Source organism: Callospermophilus lateralis, chromosome 5 (genome assembly GCF_048772815.1).
Source record: "Callospermophilus lateralis isolate mCalLat2 chromosome 5, mCalLat2.hap1, whole genome shotgun sequence".
Classification (NCBI taxonomy): Eukaryota; Metazoa; Chordata; class Mammalia; order Rodentia; family Sciuridae; genus Callospermophilus; species Callospermophilus lateralis.
This window is the reverse complement of record NC_135309.1, coordinates 157,244,827-157,261,516: the sequence shown is the minus strand read 5'-3', so window position 1 is coordinate 157,261,516 and position 16,690 is coordinate 157,244,827. Positions and strand designations below refer to the sequence as shown.

The following is a 16,690-nucleotide window of genomic DNA, read 5'->3' as shown; positions in this document are numbered from 1 at the left end:
GTTCGCCTACCATGTGCAAGGACCTGGGTTCCATCCTTAGCACCACAAATAAATAAACAAACCCCAATGGCATGCTGAAAGCCTGTTCCTCATCAGAACTTCAGACTTACTATCCACGGACAACTCCCACCTGAACCACTAAGATGATTGGCAAATGAGTTTCTATTTATATTATTCCTTCTGCATTGACTGGTTGGCACTGTAATGCAAATGAAGAACTTTTCTTTTTCCCCATTTTTTATGTCAGTATGAGCTTATGGATCACTACTTTATAGGTTACAATTTGTTACTACAAAAGCTTAGTTTTGTACTCAAAGCATCCCTAATTTGGTCATTGGGAGTCCCTTTGAGCTGGGTTCAGTGTCTATTTAACAAGTGAGTATCAGTCTGTGAGCACTTTCTCAATTTCTGGTGTAAGATATTCCAGATTCATTTTGTAGTTTTTCTGCTTCAGCCCAAAAATGCTGCCATTTCTTCAAGTTGTTGTGGTTCCTTTTAGTGGAGTACATAATGTTGGAAACCAAAATCTTAAGTTACTGAGCATTCTCATAGCCACTGGGGTATCATTGTTTATTGATCCTTTCAAAAGACAGTACTAGGAAATTGGTTATATAAATGTATGTGTGTGGGTATCTATATATACTCATATATTCTATATGTACAAATACACACATACATAGAGTCACATATGTTCGCATAGAAGTTTTCTTGTTACCAGGGATTGAATCCAGGTGCACTTAACCACTGAGCTACACTCACAGCCCTTTTTATTTATTTTTTTAAATTTTAAGACAGGTTCTCACAAAGTTGCTTAGGGGCTTGCTAACTTGCTGAGGCTGGCCTCAAACTTGTGATCCCCTGCCTCAGCCTCCCAAGTCATTGGAATTGCAGGCATGAGCCAACATGCCCGGCTGGCCATCATTATTCTTAACGAATTTACTTACTTGCTCAAAGCTGTCAATTATCTCCCCATACCAGTCTTACTCTGCCATCTGCCCTTCCTCTCTGCTCCCATGTTCTTGCCCACATCATTCCTGGGTATCACTTCAGGGAAGAGAAATGGAAAGGAAAGGTGGAAAGGGAGAAAAGACTGGAAGATAGGAAAAAGTAAGAGAAAATAGGAAGGGAAGAGATTAATATGAAGATAATACCATAAATTGCCTTCAATACTTTGTTAATGTCAATGATGGTAATACTTGCTTAATTATCCCATATATATTTTTTCAATAGTAATTCTTGGCAATTGTCATAAGGTCCCAGGTTCTGTATAAACTTAAGCTCACAGTAAAAAAAAAATAATGTATAAAAAAGTTAATGGCCATGAGAGGCTACTAAAGTCAAACCAATGAGGCTTAAAACGTGGAGGCTCAGAGTTGGACAGACTGTGTCTGAATTCTGCTTCCTCTTCTGCTTCATGTATGGCCTAGATAGTTACTTATCATCTGAGAATCTGAAGGTTTATCTATAAAAGGGTATATTAACTTCAAGGGATTGCTGTTGATATCACTGCACATAATACAGAGTTTGGTTAATTACTGTTATTATTAGTTTCTTATTGTTATAGTTAGTACTCAAAAATTATATGGTGTCCTCCTATAGTTCCCATCTAAATGAGTCAGTTTTTCATCACTGTTACAAAATATTTGACACACTACTTATAAGGAAAAAAGAGGCTTGTTAAGTTCACAGTTTTGAATTTCAAGGGCATAGCACCTGTCCTGGTGAGGACTTCATGAGGAATGGTGGATGGTGGAGTGTATGTAGGAGTAAGTGATTACATCTCAACTCAGGAGCAGAGAGCTGGGTAGAGTCAAACCTAGGTTTTTATTATGACCTACTGGAACCACCAAGAAGTCCCGTAAGAACTATCTTCTGAGGACACACCCCCAATGACCTAAAGACCTCTTGCTAGGCCCCACCTCCCAAAGGTTCCACACTTGTCAATAGCACACCCATAGCACACCCAGGAATGGGAGGACCAAGCCTTAATCACAATGGGTCAGTAGACCAAACCATTTTCTAAGTATAACACCCTCTCTTTCTTGTATCCTTACAGAATAGTGAAAACACACACACTGGAGTTACAAGAATATGAATGTGTTCCTGTGCTTACAGATCCTAGCTCTTTAGCACAATCATTTGGCTCATGGATGGGAAAGTTGCTGGGTGGATTAACTGTCCTTTCCTGGGAATTTTTAATTGGAGATCAGAGGTCATCATCCTTAGCCTAATGGTGAGGCTGAAGTTATGAAACTGAGTAGTTGTCAGTGGCCTTGTTTCCAGTCATGTGGAGGAAGTTGGTTGAATAGTATGAAGCCAATGTGCAGAGAGAAGCCAGCTAAGGGATGGTGGCAGATAGAGGGACTCTGATTCTAGTGGTCCTTGAGGCCCCCGACTCCTACCCTTCTCATAACATGTTCATATCCACAGTCCATTCCTCCCCCTTCCCTTATTCCTGTCAATGGCAACCAAGGTAAATCTGATTTACGTAAGACCCATGGCTGGCACATAGTGAGGACTTAGATAATGTTGGCTAATTACTCTTCTATTTAACAGTCAAAATCTAAAGAGAAAGGTAGGGGTAATTGCAGAGGTTATTATTATTTAGAAAGGAGAATTTCTTATGAGTTTAACATTCCTTTAAGCATCACAAGGGAAAGCACCTAAACACAAAAGAAGGAAGCCTTCCAAACCCCCCACCCCTACCCCCACTATTCTTCCTCTGTGGCCAGGAGGTTCACATAAATGTCTTTAGTACTACTAGTACTTTCTTTCTCAGAATCCTTCCCCCCGCTTATGTTATGTATCTAGTGGGTCTTGATGGTATTTATCTGTGCCCCTGGGCTCAGCTAGCTAAAAGTGCTTAGGTAGATCTATTTTTGAGGGAAAGAGTTGCCCTCAAATTTAGTCTCCCTGGAGGTAGTGTCAACATCTTTCTTTATAGGATAGTTGTCTGCTCAATTCTCAATATAAGACCTTGAAATCAGTGGGTCTCCATTATTATATCAAAAGGAGTTTGAATTCTTTTCTGCCCTGAATGAGTGACACTAGTCAAATTAGTGACGATAATCAAGGACTGCTTGCTTTTTGAAAGACTCCATTTCATTATTTTTATTTTAATCCTTATTCTGATTGATGATGATCAAGGGAGGGGGGCTTGCCAGTTCTTCCACTAACACAGATGAAAATGTTAGCATTCTTGAATCGATTTTCGCTAAGTCATCTGCATATTGTTTAAACAGTGAGGTTGGAAGACTTCTTTGCTTCTAATCAGACAACTTTAATGTGTGGCCCTTCTAATCTGTAATTTCTTAAGTATTTCTTCATTTAGAGAAAAAGCTAAGGATTACGGTGAGGAAGGGCATTGATTGCAGGTAGAGCTCAGCCTTTCATCATTCTTTCATCAGCAGTTCGGCTCTGGTCAGGTAGGCGCTCCAAACCCAGCCAATTTTCCCTTGGAAGCAGGTGGTTTTGACTTCTACTCGGCGCTTCAAAGAAGTGGCTTCTAGAGAAATGCAGCGGTCTCCCTGGGAGGAATTTCTGCGAAGTCAGTTTTTTTACATTTCAGTGATATTTTGTTACTTTATCAAAACATGTAATGGATCTACCCAGGTGCTGAACAAAAATGCCTGCTCCCGGCACTAGAATTCCGGGCGAGGGCGGCAGAACCGTGTTTTCCAAGCGCCCGGGTCATTGTTAACAGTTCCCCGAAGGTGGGGCCTTTGTCCCACACGCGGGCCTGGGCGCGCGCAGGGCTCGCGGCCTCTCCACCAGGCGCTCCTTCGCGCCACTCTGATCCGCGGCGCCGCGCTTCCTTTGTCCCCGAGAACGCGGCCCCTCAGCTTGGCGTCCGCCCCACCATCCCGCACGGTCTGCACCACCAGACCGCCCCCCGTCCCCCGCCCCCGCGGCCCTCCGCTTTGGAGGGTGCGCGCGCGCGAGCGCCGGAAGTGACGCCACCTGTCGTTAGCGCCCCGCCCCTTCCGCCGCGCGCCCCGCCCAGGCCTCGCCTCTCGGCCTCCCGCCCCTCCCCCTCCCCGTCGCTCGCTTTCTGTCAGCCTCTCTCCCTCTCCCTCTCCCCCTCTCTCCTGCCTCTCGCTTCCTCTCTCGCACCTGAGCACACGCACCTGCCGGGGCCCGGCTCCCTCTCCCTCCTCCCCTCCTTCCCCTCCCTTTTTTCCCGCCCGGCCGGAAGGCTCGGGCCCGGCCGCGAGAGCCTCGCGGCTGCGTCACCGCGGTCCCCCAGACAAGATGGACACCGCCGAGGAAGGTAGGTCAGCGGCGCCGCGGCGCCCGCGCTTGCACCGGCGCCGGGGTTCGGGCTGGGCCCGCGCGGAGCCCGCGGCGCTCGAGGCGGGCGGCGGCGGCGGCGCTGGGCCGTTTGCCCGCCGGGCCGCGGTCCGGGGGCGGAGGGCGATCCCCTGCGCGCCCCCGCCGTTTCCCGCCCGCCGCGCGAGGGGGCGGGGGCCCGGGCGCTGCGGAGACCCCGGCCGCGGCCTCGGCTGCGGCGGCGGTCCAGCGCCCGCACCCCTCCCCCACCGCCGTCGCGGTCGCGCTGCGCCCCTGCTCTGCGGGCTCGGCCCCTCGCAACAGAACTTCTTTGTTGACTTTGAAACTTCGCGGAAAATTGGCCCGGAGACGGCCGAGCGGACCGCCTTGACCCCTGCTCGGAGACCGGGTCCTCCGCCGCCTGCCCGGGGGAGCGTGAGGTTCGGACCCGCAGCGGGCGCGGGGGCCGTGCCGCGCGCCGGGCTCCGGCGCTGTCTTTGTTTTGGTGTAGCTTACGGCTCAGGTTGTGAACCCCCGACACCCAGAGAGCGTGGCTGGAGGGTCTATTTCCGTGAAGACGTGTTGGGGTCCGGCGGTGCTGGAGCGCTCACCCTTGTGAACCGAGTGCACGCGGCGTGACACCCAACCCGGGTGGGCGCCGCACGCCGCGCTCACCCCAGGGTGGCAGGCCCCTCCACAGCAGTAGTGTGCTTCGTCTGCGGTAATTTAGTGAGTCTGCAGGGCCAATTATTGATCCTCCGGGTACAGTGCAGAGAGTTTTGTACTCTGAGTATTATGTTTGTGGGAATAGCGGCTTTGAGTATTATGTATTGAGATTTTGGCGATTTTAAACGAAAATGGGTCATCGAGTGATGGAGTCCTATAATGAATGATAAAAGTTTGATATTGCCCATGTAATGAGTTGATAAAATGGTTTAACGTTTTCCAAAGTCTTTCTTAATAGCAACCTCACCTATAGACATGAGGTAGTTTGACAGTTTACAAAGCATACTCACGCACATTCGCATTTGATCCTTATGACAACCCAGTGGAGTGGGTAGGTGTTGATATCTTTTATATTAGGTGGAAATTCAGGCTTAGTTATTTTAATAGCTTGTTCAGGGTTCACCCAGGTAATAAGAAGAGAAATTTAAATCTACGTATTCTAATTGAAAACAGCTTCCCTTTGATCATGCCACAGCTTGTTTATTATATGCAGTGAGTGAAGCTAATCGCCACTGGAGACTCTGGGGAAAAAATAGTGAAGTGAAACTGCTGAAGATTAGGAGTCACGTTCTTGTGGATAGGTCGACCCTGTATGTGAATTTCCTTCTACATAGGTTTCACGTACTTTTAGACTCAAGTTTTAATGAATGAGCGTAGTAAGACATGTCTTTATCACTTGATGTGTACTGGCATATTAAATTAAACCCCCATTCTTTTGGCTGTGGCACTTAATTCTTGCATATATTTATGGCATGACGGTAGTCATTGGTAATTTAGTAATTGAGAAACTTGGTGTCTATGATATCATTAAAGAAACAATGTACTTCTAATGTTTTTCTCTTGAAAAATTATAATCAGGATAAGGTATAATATATATATATTTTTTTTACTTGAACACTGTTCCCTGTTAAACTGATATTTATTGAGGAGTCAATGTGTGGTAGTATTACATGACAGTAGAATGTATTTTGACATACATACATTGAATATAACATCCCATTCTTATGGTTGTACATGATGTGGAGTTACACTGGTCGTGTATTCATATATGAACATAGGAAAGTTATGTCAGATTATTTCTGCTGTCTTTCCTATTCCCATTCCCTCTCCCTTCCCCATCCCATTTAATTCTGTCAGCATTTTTAGGTAGGCAATATCCCTACTTCTCAGGTGAGAGAACTGAAGTTTAGTATGATTTAGTAACTTGCCCCAGGTCACACACACAGTAAATGGCAGAGGTAAGATTCAAACTCATGTCTGCCAGACTCCATCCTTAAGTTAGATATTTATAAGTGAATAACAAGTGTCTGATGTTGAAATAACTAATTTTTGTCACTCCCTTCATAGGATGAATCATTAGTATCAGTGGATAAAGCCTAACTTTGCAGTTGTTTTATAATACTATTAGCATTATTAATTTTAATACTTTTCATACTTTTGAAAAATTTATGAAGTCCTCTGAAATTTTCACAATTAATTTAAACTTAATCTGAATTAACACTGGGTGGAAAGGGAAAATTACAGTGGATTTCATGGTAAACAATTATAAAATGAAGATGCCAAAAGCTTATAAACAATTGTTCCATTTGTTAAGTCAGTTATATTCCGACCAGGTCCTCACCTGTTGCCATCCCTCGTCCCCACCAATGTGGGAATGAACCATTGAACTCAGGAGCTCTTTACCATTGACCTACTTCCCCAAGTCTTTTTTTCATTTGAGACAGGTTTTTATTAACTTGCCAAGGCTGACCTCAAACTTGGATGGATTCCACCTGCCTCATCTCCCTGATAGCTGAGATTACAGGTGTGTGCCCCAGCATACCTGGTTTAGGTTCTTCTAAACCATTTGAGCCACATCCCCATCCCCTTTTCTGTTTTATTTTGAAACAGGATCTTGCTTAGGGCTTCCCTAAGTTGCTGAGGCTGGCTTTCAACTTACTTGAAGTCTTCCTGCCTCAGCCTCTTGAGTTGCTGGGATTACAGGAGTGTGCCACAAGACCTGGCTAAATTATTTCTTAAATAATTTATCTTAGGTTTTTATCTGATTTTAAACAGATTGTAGTTTTTCCTTGTAGGAGATTTGAAAATATGTGGCTAAACAAAAGAATTAAATATTGTAAAATCTGGTTTTGTCTTCTGTTCTTGAAAACACTAATCATGTGGCTTACTTTTCATTTTAAAAATGTTTTAATATTCTGAACAAAGAGATTAAGGATGTTTATTTAAATACCTGCCATGCACATAGAGGGTAACTCTTATGATAAAGGGGGTTAGATGACTTGTTATTTGAATGTAGTTTGTATGTAGGCAGATGTGTTATGTAAACTGCTATCATCAAATACTTAAACTTCAGAGTTGGAGAAGTCCTTAGATATGAAGTTTCATTGTATGGGTTAGAGTCTTATCCTGCAATGCAACTGAGATTTTCCAGTTTCAAAAAACAATCTATCTTTTGTCCAAGGGGGCACTTTTCTTTTTTTAAAGGCAAAACATTGCAGTTGGAATAGATGTTACAAACAAGTGTTGACATAGGAAGCCCTCAAAAAGATAATAAACATCTTGCCTTAGTAGAATGCTCACATTTCAGCCCAATGATACATAAAGCTGGGTTTTTTGTTTTTTCATTTTGCTGAATTACTGCTTATACTATCAGAACATTACATAAAACCTTATCAGTAATTTTATGTGGGATACCAAGGCATTTGTACTTTATGCTCTTTGGAAAGTATTTAAAAGATATTAAATTGAAGTGTATTGCAGTTGGTCATGTTCTTTATCCACTATGATAAAAGCTTGAATTAATTTAAATTTGGAAGAAATGAGTTAAAAGGATAGTCAGATGTCAGATTCAGTAGCTAGTCTACTTCATTCTTCTTAAATAACCACAGATCAGCTTTTACTGCCTTGGTGTGCTTGTGACCAAGCAATATTTATGTATTTGATATGTTTATTGAACACCTGTTCAGAGCTAGGGATTATTCTATGTGCTTGGGTTAGGGAGAGAAGAAAATAGAGAAAAACACTTTCATAGAGCTTACTATATTCCAATTAGCTTGGTAGGGGAGGAAGGGAAGACAGAAAGTAAATCTATATCAAATTGTATGATTTAACCAGAGGTTATATATAAATGCTATTGAAAACAGCAAATTAAAAGGGAATAAGGAGTGCTAGGATATGAGGACAGGATAGGAGTCGCAGTTTTAAATATGACAATTCACTAAGTCTTCACTGAGAAAAGGTAGAATGGGATGAATTAGTCTTGCAGAGGCTTTGTGGGTACAGCTTTCTAGGCAGAAGAAATAGCCATGCCTAGAATGTTCAAGAAATCACCAGGAGAGCAGTGTAGCTGCAATAGATTGAATGACTTGAAGAGAATAAGTATAATACCAGGTCAGAGAGATCACAGAACCAGAGAGGTGTTTGGAGTGGGTGTGAACACTTAGGACTTTCTTTGACTTTTAAGTCAGTGAAATAGGGAGCTATGGAATGGTTTTCAGCAGAGGTGAGACATTGTCTTGCTGCTTTCTCAGTGGGTACTTGTTTGTTATCAATTGTTAAATCCACATTTCTGGGAGCTATAATCTGATTGGCCCATCTTAATCCAAGAAGCTGGGGGGCAGTGGGAGAGGTAACATAATAATAAAAATCATGACTATGTCCCTTCTTGAGCTGGGCAAATTGCCTTCTTCATTGTTGAACTAGAGTACTGCCTAGGATATTAGGGTTTAACAGTTGATAACAAACAAATGACCAGTGACAGATGGGCAAGACAATTTATTTCTTACCTCTGTTCAAAACCATCCCAGAGCTCCTAAGTGATTGATACTAGGCTAACTGAATATTTTTATCCAGATACTGACTTCCCTTTTCTTCCAGGCTGGGCTTATTTTAGTGGGTTTTATTTCTCTTCTCTAAAGAAATTAAGATCATTTATTCACTTACATTTAGTATAATATAGGGAAAATGGCAAAAGTTCTTTTTTAAAAAAAAAATTATTTTTTTAGTTGTGGTTGGACACAATAGCTTTATTTTTTATTTGGTGCTGAGGATTGAACCCAGGGCCTCGCACATGCTAGGTGAATGCTCTACCGCTGAGCCACATCCTCAGACCAGAAAGAGTTCTTAAGAAGGGAATAGGAAGTAAGACAATAAGGGAAAACATTAATTCATTGTATTTTAGATGGTTGTTGTAAGCTAGGCAAGGTATTATAGGAGTTTAAGGCAGTGGAAATGAGAAGAATGTGAATGAAGAAACAAACTAGGATAGGATTAACAGAACATAGTAATTGATTAGATGGTGTAGAGAGGAGTAGTTAAAAATGATCCGTATCTGGAGTAATTTCATCAACCAGGAGTGGGAAAAGTTCGGTTTTGAACATTGCTTTAGTTTTTAAGAACTGCCATGACAAAGTACCATAGGCTGGGTGCTTAAATGAGAGAAATTTGTTTTCTCTTTGTTCTGGAGGCTAGAAGTTTGAGATCAAGCCTTTCTCTTTGACTTCTGAATGTTTGCCTCTCCCTGTGTCTTCGCACTGTCTTTCTTCTGTGTATTTTTACTAGTCTTATAAGGAAATCATGTTGGATTAGGGCCTACATTTAAAACAAAAACAAAAAACATTTTAACTTAATCACCCCTCCAAATACAGTGACATTCTGAGGTACTGTTGGTTAGGGCTGCAGTGTAGAGTTTTTTTTTTTTTGGTAGGTGAGCAGGGGCATGCACATTTCAGCCTATAGCAGGCATAAGTTCTTGAAGGCTTGGAAGGCACTGAAGCATTTCCTTTACCCTTATTTCTTATAACTTCATTATAATGTTCTTTTGACTTTTCTGTCTCTTTCCCTGCTCCTGTCTAATGGCATATTATGTGAAAATGGGACCAGATTAATAAGGTATAATATATATGCAATAAAGTTGTTATTCTTTTAATGTGCAGGTGTATTGTAACACTTTTGACATAAAAAATTTGGAGATTCCATGTCTTTTTTGTTTTTTCATTAACTAAATATTGAATACCTATTCTGTACTTAGGACCTTTGTTAGCAATGTTTCCTGCATAAATTTTGTTTTCCCCCTTCATCAGACATAGCAAAGTTCCTAGAGGCATTTGAATTGAATGTAGTGGTCAGAAGCACCCTTGATATAGAATAGTCATTCTCAGAGATTGGATCTCAGGGCTCCTTTACATACTTAAAATTGAGGACCCAGAGGACTGTATTTACCACATTAGAAGTAAAAAATGAACTTTATGTATTTATTTTTGGTATTAGGGATTGAACCCAGGGGTACTTAACCACATCCCCATCCCTTTTTGTTTTTTTATTTAGAGACAGAGTCTTAAATGAGTTGCTTAAGGCCTTGCTAAAATGCTGAGGCTGGTTTTGAACTTGCAATTCTTCTGTCTCAGCGTTCCAAACCACTGGGATTAGAGTCAAGCGTCACTGTACCTGGCGAAAAATGAACTTTAAAAATTATTTAGACTATTTAAAAGCAAAAGAATCAACACTGTTAACAAAAAATCATACATGTTAACAAAAATAACTATTAACTATAATGAGTAAGTGTGTTTCCAAGGGATTTTCAGTGACAGTGCTAGCTTTGTTTTAGTTTAATTTTAATTTTGTGATGCTGGGGATTGAACCTAGGGCCTTGTGCATGCGAGGCAAGCTCTTTACCAACTAGCTATATCTTCAGCCCCTTAATTTTATTTTTTTGAAATGAGAGATTGAACCCAGGAGTGCTTTACTACTGAGCTACATCCCCAGTCCTTTTTTTTTAAACAATACCTTTATTTCACTTATTTATTCCTATGTGGTGCTGAGGATCGAACCCAGGGTCTTGCATGTGCGAGGCGAGTGCTCCATCTCAGAGCCACAGCCTCAGCCCCTTTTTCTTAGTTTTTGACTACTTAAATTTTTTGTTTTTGTTTGGTGGTGTTAGGGATTAAACCCTGGGCCTTGTGCATGATAGGCAGGCACTCTACCAACTGAGCCACATCCCTAGCCTACTTATTTTTTATTTGAAGACAGGATCTCACTAGGTGGCTGGAGCTGGCCTTGAACTTATGGTCCTCCTGACTCAGCCTCCTGAGTCACTAGGATTACAGGTGTGTATCACTTCACTGGCTGGCTCTGTTTTATCAATCTCTTACATCTAGATTATCAGGAGATAATTGGATTCTCATTCTGCCTAGTCTTATAAGGACATAGTCATATTGGATTAGGGTCTACACTGAAAGCTAAAACTAAAAATATGTATGTAATCAAGGATTTAGAGTGTACCCCCCCCCAAAAAAAAAATAAAAACTCCATAATAAGAAAGCAACCCATCTTAAAAAATGGCCCAAAGATCTGGAAAGAAACTTCACAAAAAAATATATGCATATGAGTGTTGAGCACCTAGCATCATTAGTCAATAGGTAAATGGAAGTGAAAACCATGCAGAAGTATCTCTTTACACCCTCTAGGATGGCAGTAATCAAAAGAGACAGTAATAAGTTTGTGAAGATTGTGGAAAAATTAGAACTTTCATTCCTTGTTGGTGTGAATATAAAAAGGTTAAATGATTTTGGTAGTTCTCAAAAAATTAAACTGAAAAATTATGTGACCCAAGCAATTTCCTTTCTAGGTGTGTACTCAAGAGATTACAAAATATGTATTCATACAAAAATCTGTACATAAGGACTGGGATATAGCTCAGTTGGTAGAGTGCTTGCACAAGGCCCTGAGTTCAGTCCCCAGCACCACAAAACAAGCAAACAAAAACCTGTACATGAATGTTCATAGCATTATATATGATAGCCAAATAGTGGGAACAATCCTGTGCCCATCAGTTAGTGGGTAAATGTGGTCTATATAGAGTGGAGTTCATCAGTACAGAGGAATGAAGTACTGATAATATGCTACAACTTGGATGAACCTCATAAATATTGTACTGAGTAAAAGTAGCCAGTCACAGAAGACCATATTTAGGTGATCTAAATTGTGTGAAATGTCCAGACTAGGCAAATCTACATATAGAGAAAGTAAATTAGTGTTTATCTGGGACTGTAGAGGGCAGATATAACTACTGTTAGTTACAAGGTTCCTTTTTGGGATGATGATATTTTAGAAGTGGAGTATTAGTGATTATGGTATATGATTCTGTAAATATAGTAAAAAACTGTTGAGTTGCACACTGTTAGTTAATTTGTGGTATATACAGTATATCTCAAAGGTGTTAAACTGCAGTGAACTATCACTACACACCTAATAGAGTGGGTAAAGTGATAATATAAAGACTAACCATACCAAATATTGGTGAGGATGTGGAGCAACTGGAATTTTTGTGTATTGCTGGTAAGAATGTAAAGTGGTGAACTTTTTCTAGGGAGCAGAAAGCAACCCTCCAGGGTGGAGCCCCAATTTTATGGGTAGGCACAAAGAGGAACTTGGGATACTTGTACAAGGCTTGAAGGGTTGTAGATCCTCATCAATAGTTCTGTGGGAAGATGGTCATTACAACAAGCCTACTGATGGGACAGCAGAAGAAACTGCCTCCTTCTTGGATGTCTCTCTAGCACCCTCTACTGATAAAATGTAACTGCAAAAAACAAAAATAAAAAGTTTAATGCCTTCTTACTGAAGGGGGAATGTGAAACTGAGATGAGATATACTGATCTGGCTTCCTCTGGCTGAAACTATTGGAGCCGTTTCCTGTGCTGCTGAAGTCATCTACTGCTGCTGATGGAATTGCCACCATCACTTCTGTAGCCACTTTAGGATTGCTAGTACCTGCAATTAACTGCTACTGCTGGTTTTTAGATGTAGAAGACAGTTTTGCCACTTCTCTCCTTCATCTGATTTCCTTCGTCCTGTCCTGACAGAGTAACACAAGGCTAATTAGCAAGGAGACCAGAACATGTAGTTTTCAGACTTTCAGGAGCAACGGAAAAAATGACTTATTAATTTAGTAATGACAGTAATCTGGAGAGAGAAAGAGAACAACTAAATTCCACTATACAAAGAATTGGGATTTTTAAACTTTGCAAGGCCTAATCTCAAAATCCACCCTTTAAAAAAATAGATACATTTTCACAGTCAAAAGGAATTTTTTTTCCTATGAAATTTGAGTAGTTAAAATTTTTTTATTTATTATTGTAAAAGTAGAAATGAAACATAATACTTTTGGAAAAGAGGTGAAGAATCATCATCCATGTTCTTATCTAGCTATTTTTTTGCATTTTCTAATTTAAGCTATTGTGTTTTTACCTAGTTGGAACTAGAATGTAGTTTTATTTTAAACATTTTTTTAGTTGTAGATGGGCACATATCTTTATTGATTTGTTTATTTAATTTTTTTTAATGTGGTGCTGAGGATCGAACCCAGTGCCTCATGCATGTAAGGCAAGCACTCTGCCACTGAGTCACAACCCTAGTCCGAGAGTATAGTTTTTAATGTCATTTTTATGCCTTTATTTATTTATCCATCTATCTATTTATGTATTTATTTATATGCAGTGCTGAGGATTGAACCCAGTGCCTCATACATGCCAAGCAAGTGCTCTACCACTGAGCTACAATCCCACCCCCTAGAGTGTATTTTTTAAAAGGTCTTCTTTGTTTACTTAACATTATACATTTTCTCATTGTCATATAGTTATTAAATTTGTTACTTTAAAGGGACTATATATATTTCAGGTAGTGAATATATAAATTTATATATGTTTTTGTTATGTCAGTTACCCATAGATATCTCGAGTAATATTTTTTCAATAATATATTTTAATACTTGTCTGATTGTAGCTAGTAATTATAAAAAATTTGTTTATAATTGAATAGTAAAAATCTGTTTACTTGATCTAAATGAAATAAGGTCAAACTTTGATAAATCATGTTTATTTGATGAAAATGGCAGTGTGCCAATGTGAATCCCCCCCCCCAAAAAAAAAAACATATCCCCAAGCTAATGAATTAGTCACTTTACAAAATAGGGAAGTTCAATTCATATACCCAACCAGAACTCTTTAAACAGTGAAGGTCATCAAAACCAAGGAAAATCTGAGAGAACATCAGAATCCAGAGAAGGCCAAGGAGACATGATAGCTAATTTTATGTGGCTCGTGGAACAGAAAAGGGATACTAACAAGTAAAGGAATTCTGAATATACTGTGGACTTTAATGATAATATATCATTATTGGTTCATTAAGTGTTAAGTCCAGCAAATCCTACTAAGATGTTGTTAATAGGGGATGCGTGCTGGGTTTTTGGGAACTCTGTATCTTCTCATATTTTCCATAACTCTTAAGTCGGTTCTAAAAAATAAAGTGTCTTAGTTATTATTATTATTTTTTTTTAAAAAAGAGGCTTTGTTAAATTCTTTCCAGTTTACCACCAGAAGGATCATGGCAAGATTTTGGATATTTTTGGTACTGGGATTGAACCCAGGGGTGCTCTACCACTGAGCTACATCTCCAGCCCTTTTTATTTTTCCTTTTGAGACAGGGTCTCACTAAGTTGCTTAGGGCCTTGCTCAGTTGCTGAGGCTGTCCTGGAATTTGTGATCTTCCTGCCTCAACCTCCCGAGTTGCTGGATTACAAACCTGTGCCACCATGCCCAGTTGAGGTCTGAGTACAAATTTCCAAGATAGATAAAGGCTTAAGAATAATAACATGTACCTACAGCTTTTAGAGTTTCCTTTTTCTTCATAGTAGGCACTTAAAATACATTGTTGAATAGGGTTATTGGCTAGAAAAACCAATGGGATGGGCCAATAAATAAGCGGGCAAGTGAAATAAACAGCTGTTTCTTAGAAGAAGAAATATAAATGGCTAACAAATACATGAAAAAAATGTTCAACATCCTTAGCAGTCAGGAAAATACAGATCAAAACTACACTGAGATTTCACTCCCCTTAGAATGACAATTAGCAAGAATAGGAATAGTAGGTACCAGATGCCCTGGGGCACATATATAATCCTAGCATTTGGGGAGGCTGAAGCAGGATAATGGCAAGTTCTCCTTGTCAGCCTTGGCAATTGAGACCCTTTCTCAAAAGAAAAAGAGGCCTTGGAATGTAGCTCAGTTATAAAGCATCCCTGGGTTCAATCTCCTGTACAAATAAAACCCAAACCAATAATGTTATGGCTTAGATGTGGTGTTCTCAAAATCTCATATGTTAAGACAATGCAAGAAGGTTCAGAGGAGAAATGATTGGGTTGTAAGAGTCTTAACCCAATCAGTGATTTTATCCCAATAGGGATTAACTGAGTGGTAACTAAAGTGGTGGGGTGTGGCTAGAGGAGGTGGGAATTGCAGCCTGGCTTTGGGTATATATTTGTCCTTCTCTGCTGCCTGATCACCTTGTGAGCTGCTCTGCTCTGTCCTCCTCTCCCTCAGCCTCACCTCTGCCTGGAGGAATGGATCGGGCCTTCTATAGACTAAAGACTTCTGAAACTGTGAGCCCTCAAATGAACTTTTCCTACTTTAAAATTGTTCTGGTCAGATCTTTTTTAGTCACAGCAGTGAAAAAGCTGACTAAAATAATTACTGAAGAGGAAAAAGGAACAATTAAACTTTGTCAATAAGGAGGGAAAAGGGAAATACTGGGAAATTAATACAATCACTATGAAAATCAGAATGGACATTTCTCAAGAGACTAGGAATGGATCTACCATATGAGCCAGCTATTTTAGTCATTGGCATTTATAAACAAATTTAAAAGTCAGCATTACTGTAACAATATATGCATATCAGTATTCATAGCCGTGCAGTTCATAATAGCCAAGTTATAGAAGTAGCTTGCTCTCCTTCAGCAGATGAATGGATAAAGGAAATATGGTGTGTATATACAATGGAGTTCTATTCGTAAAGACGAATGAAATTATGTCATTTGCTGGTAAATGGATGAAACTGAAGAAAAAAACATGTTAAGTGAAATAAATGTTCTCTCTCATATTGAGAACCAGAGAGAAGAAAAAAGTAAAAAAGGGACTTCAGGGAAAAAAGAAGGGAGAACAGTAAATAAAAGGAGAGAGAAGGGAGAACAATAGGGTGGGGGGTGGGGAGAGGAAAGGAAAGGCAGGTACTACAGAATGAAGTTGATCAAATTGTGCCATGTTCATATGCAAATATATTGCTACTAATCCTACTTTTAGGTATAATTATAAAACATCAATTAAAAAGATAGAAGCAAGACTAGCAGAGCAGAGGAATAGGATCATGGGGATGAAGGGGGAAAAGAAAGTACTAGGGAATGAAATGTATCAAATTATGTATTATGCATGTACAAATATATCCTAATCCCACTGTTAGACATAATTGTAGTACATGAATAAAAACATATATTTAAAAAAGGTACACTTAAATGAAAAAATTTACCTAGCCCATCCAGCAGAACTGGATGCAAAATCTAGAAAGGAAAAAACTCTTTAGACTTATTGATTTGAATGAATCCCACACTTGAGAAGTTGTAAAGGTTAAAGCAAGGGCTAGAATTCATTTGGATAATACATTACATCATATTCTAAAAAGGGAAAAAAAAAAGTAGGTGCTGATTTCCATGACAGGTCCCAATTTGATAATCCCCATTCACTGGTGGTGTTTTTCTGCTCTCTCCATACTAGACCATCTCCATACTTACTTAATAAGGATTTGAAGTTTTTCACTTAAAAAAGTAGTATATTAGGGACTTTAAAAGATACTTGTATTCTAAGCCG

At 40.0% G+C, this 16,690-nt stretch overlaps 1 protein-coding gene across 1 annotated transcript in view; it reads left to right on the top strand.

The window, feature by feature from the left end:
• Nucleotides 1–4,038: 4,038 nt before the first annotated feature.
• Nucleotides 4,039–16,690, top strand: part of Marchf6 (membrane associated ring-CH-type finger 6) — a 76,611-nt gene continuing 63,959 nt past the window's right edge. Inside the window, exon 1 of the mRNA XM_076857473.2 lies at nt 4,039–4,270. Within this exon, the coding sequence (XP_076713588.1) occupies nt 4,252–4,270 (19 nt within the window). The 5' untranslated portion in view covers nt 4,039–4,251. The remainder of the gene's footprint in view (nt 4,271–16,690) is intronic.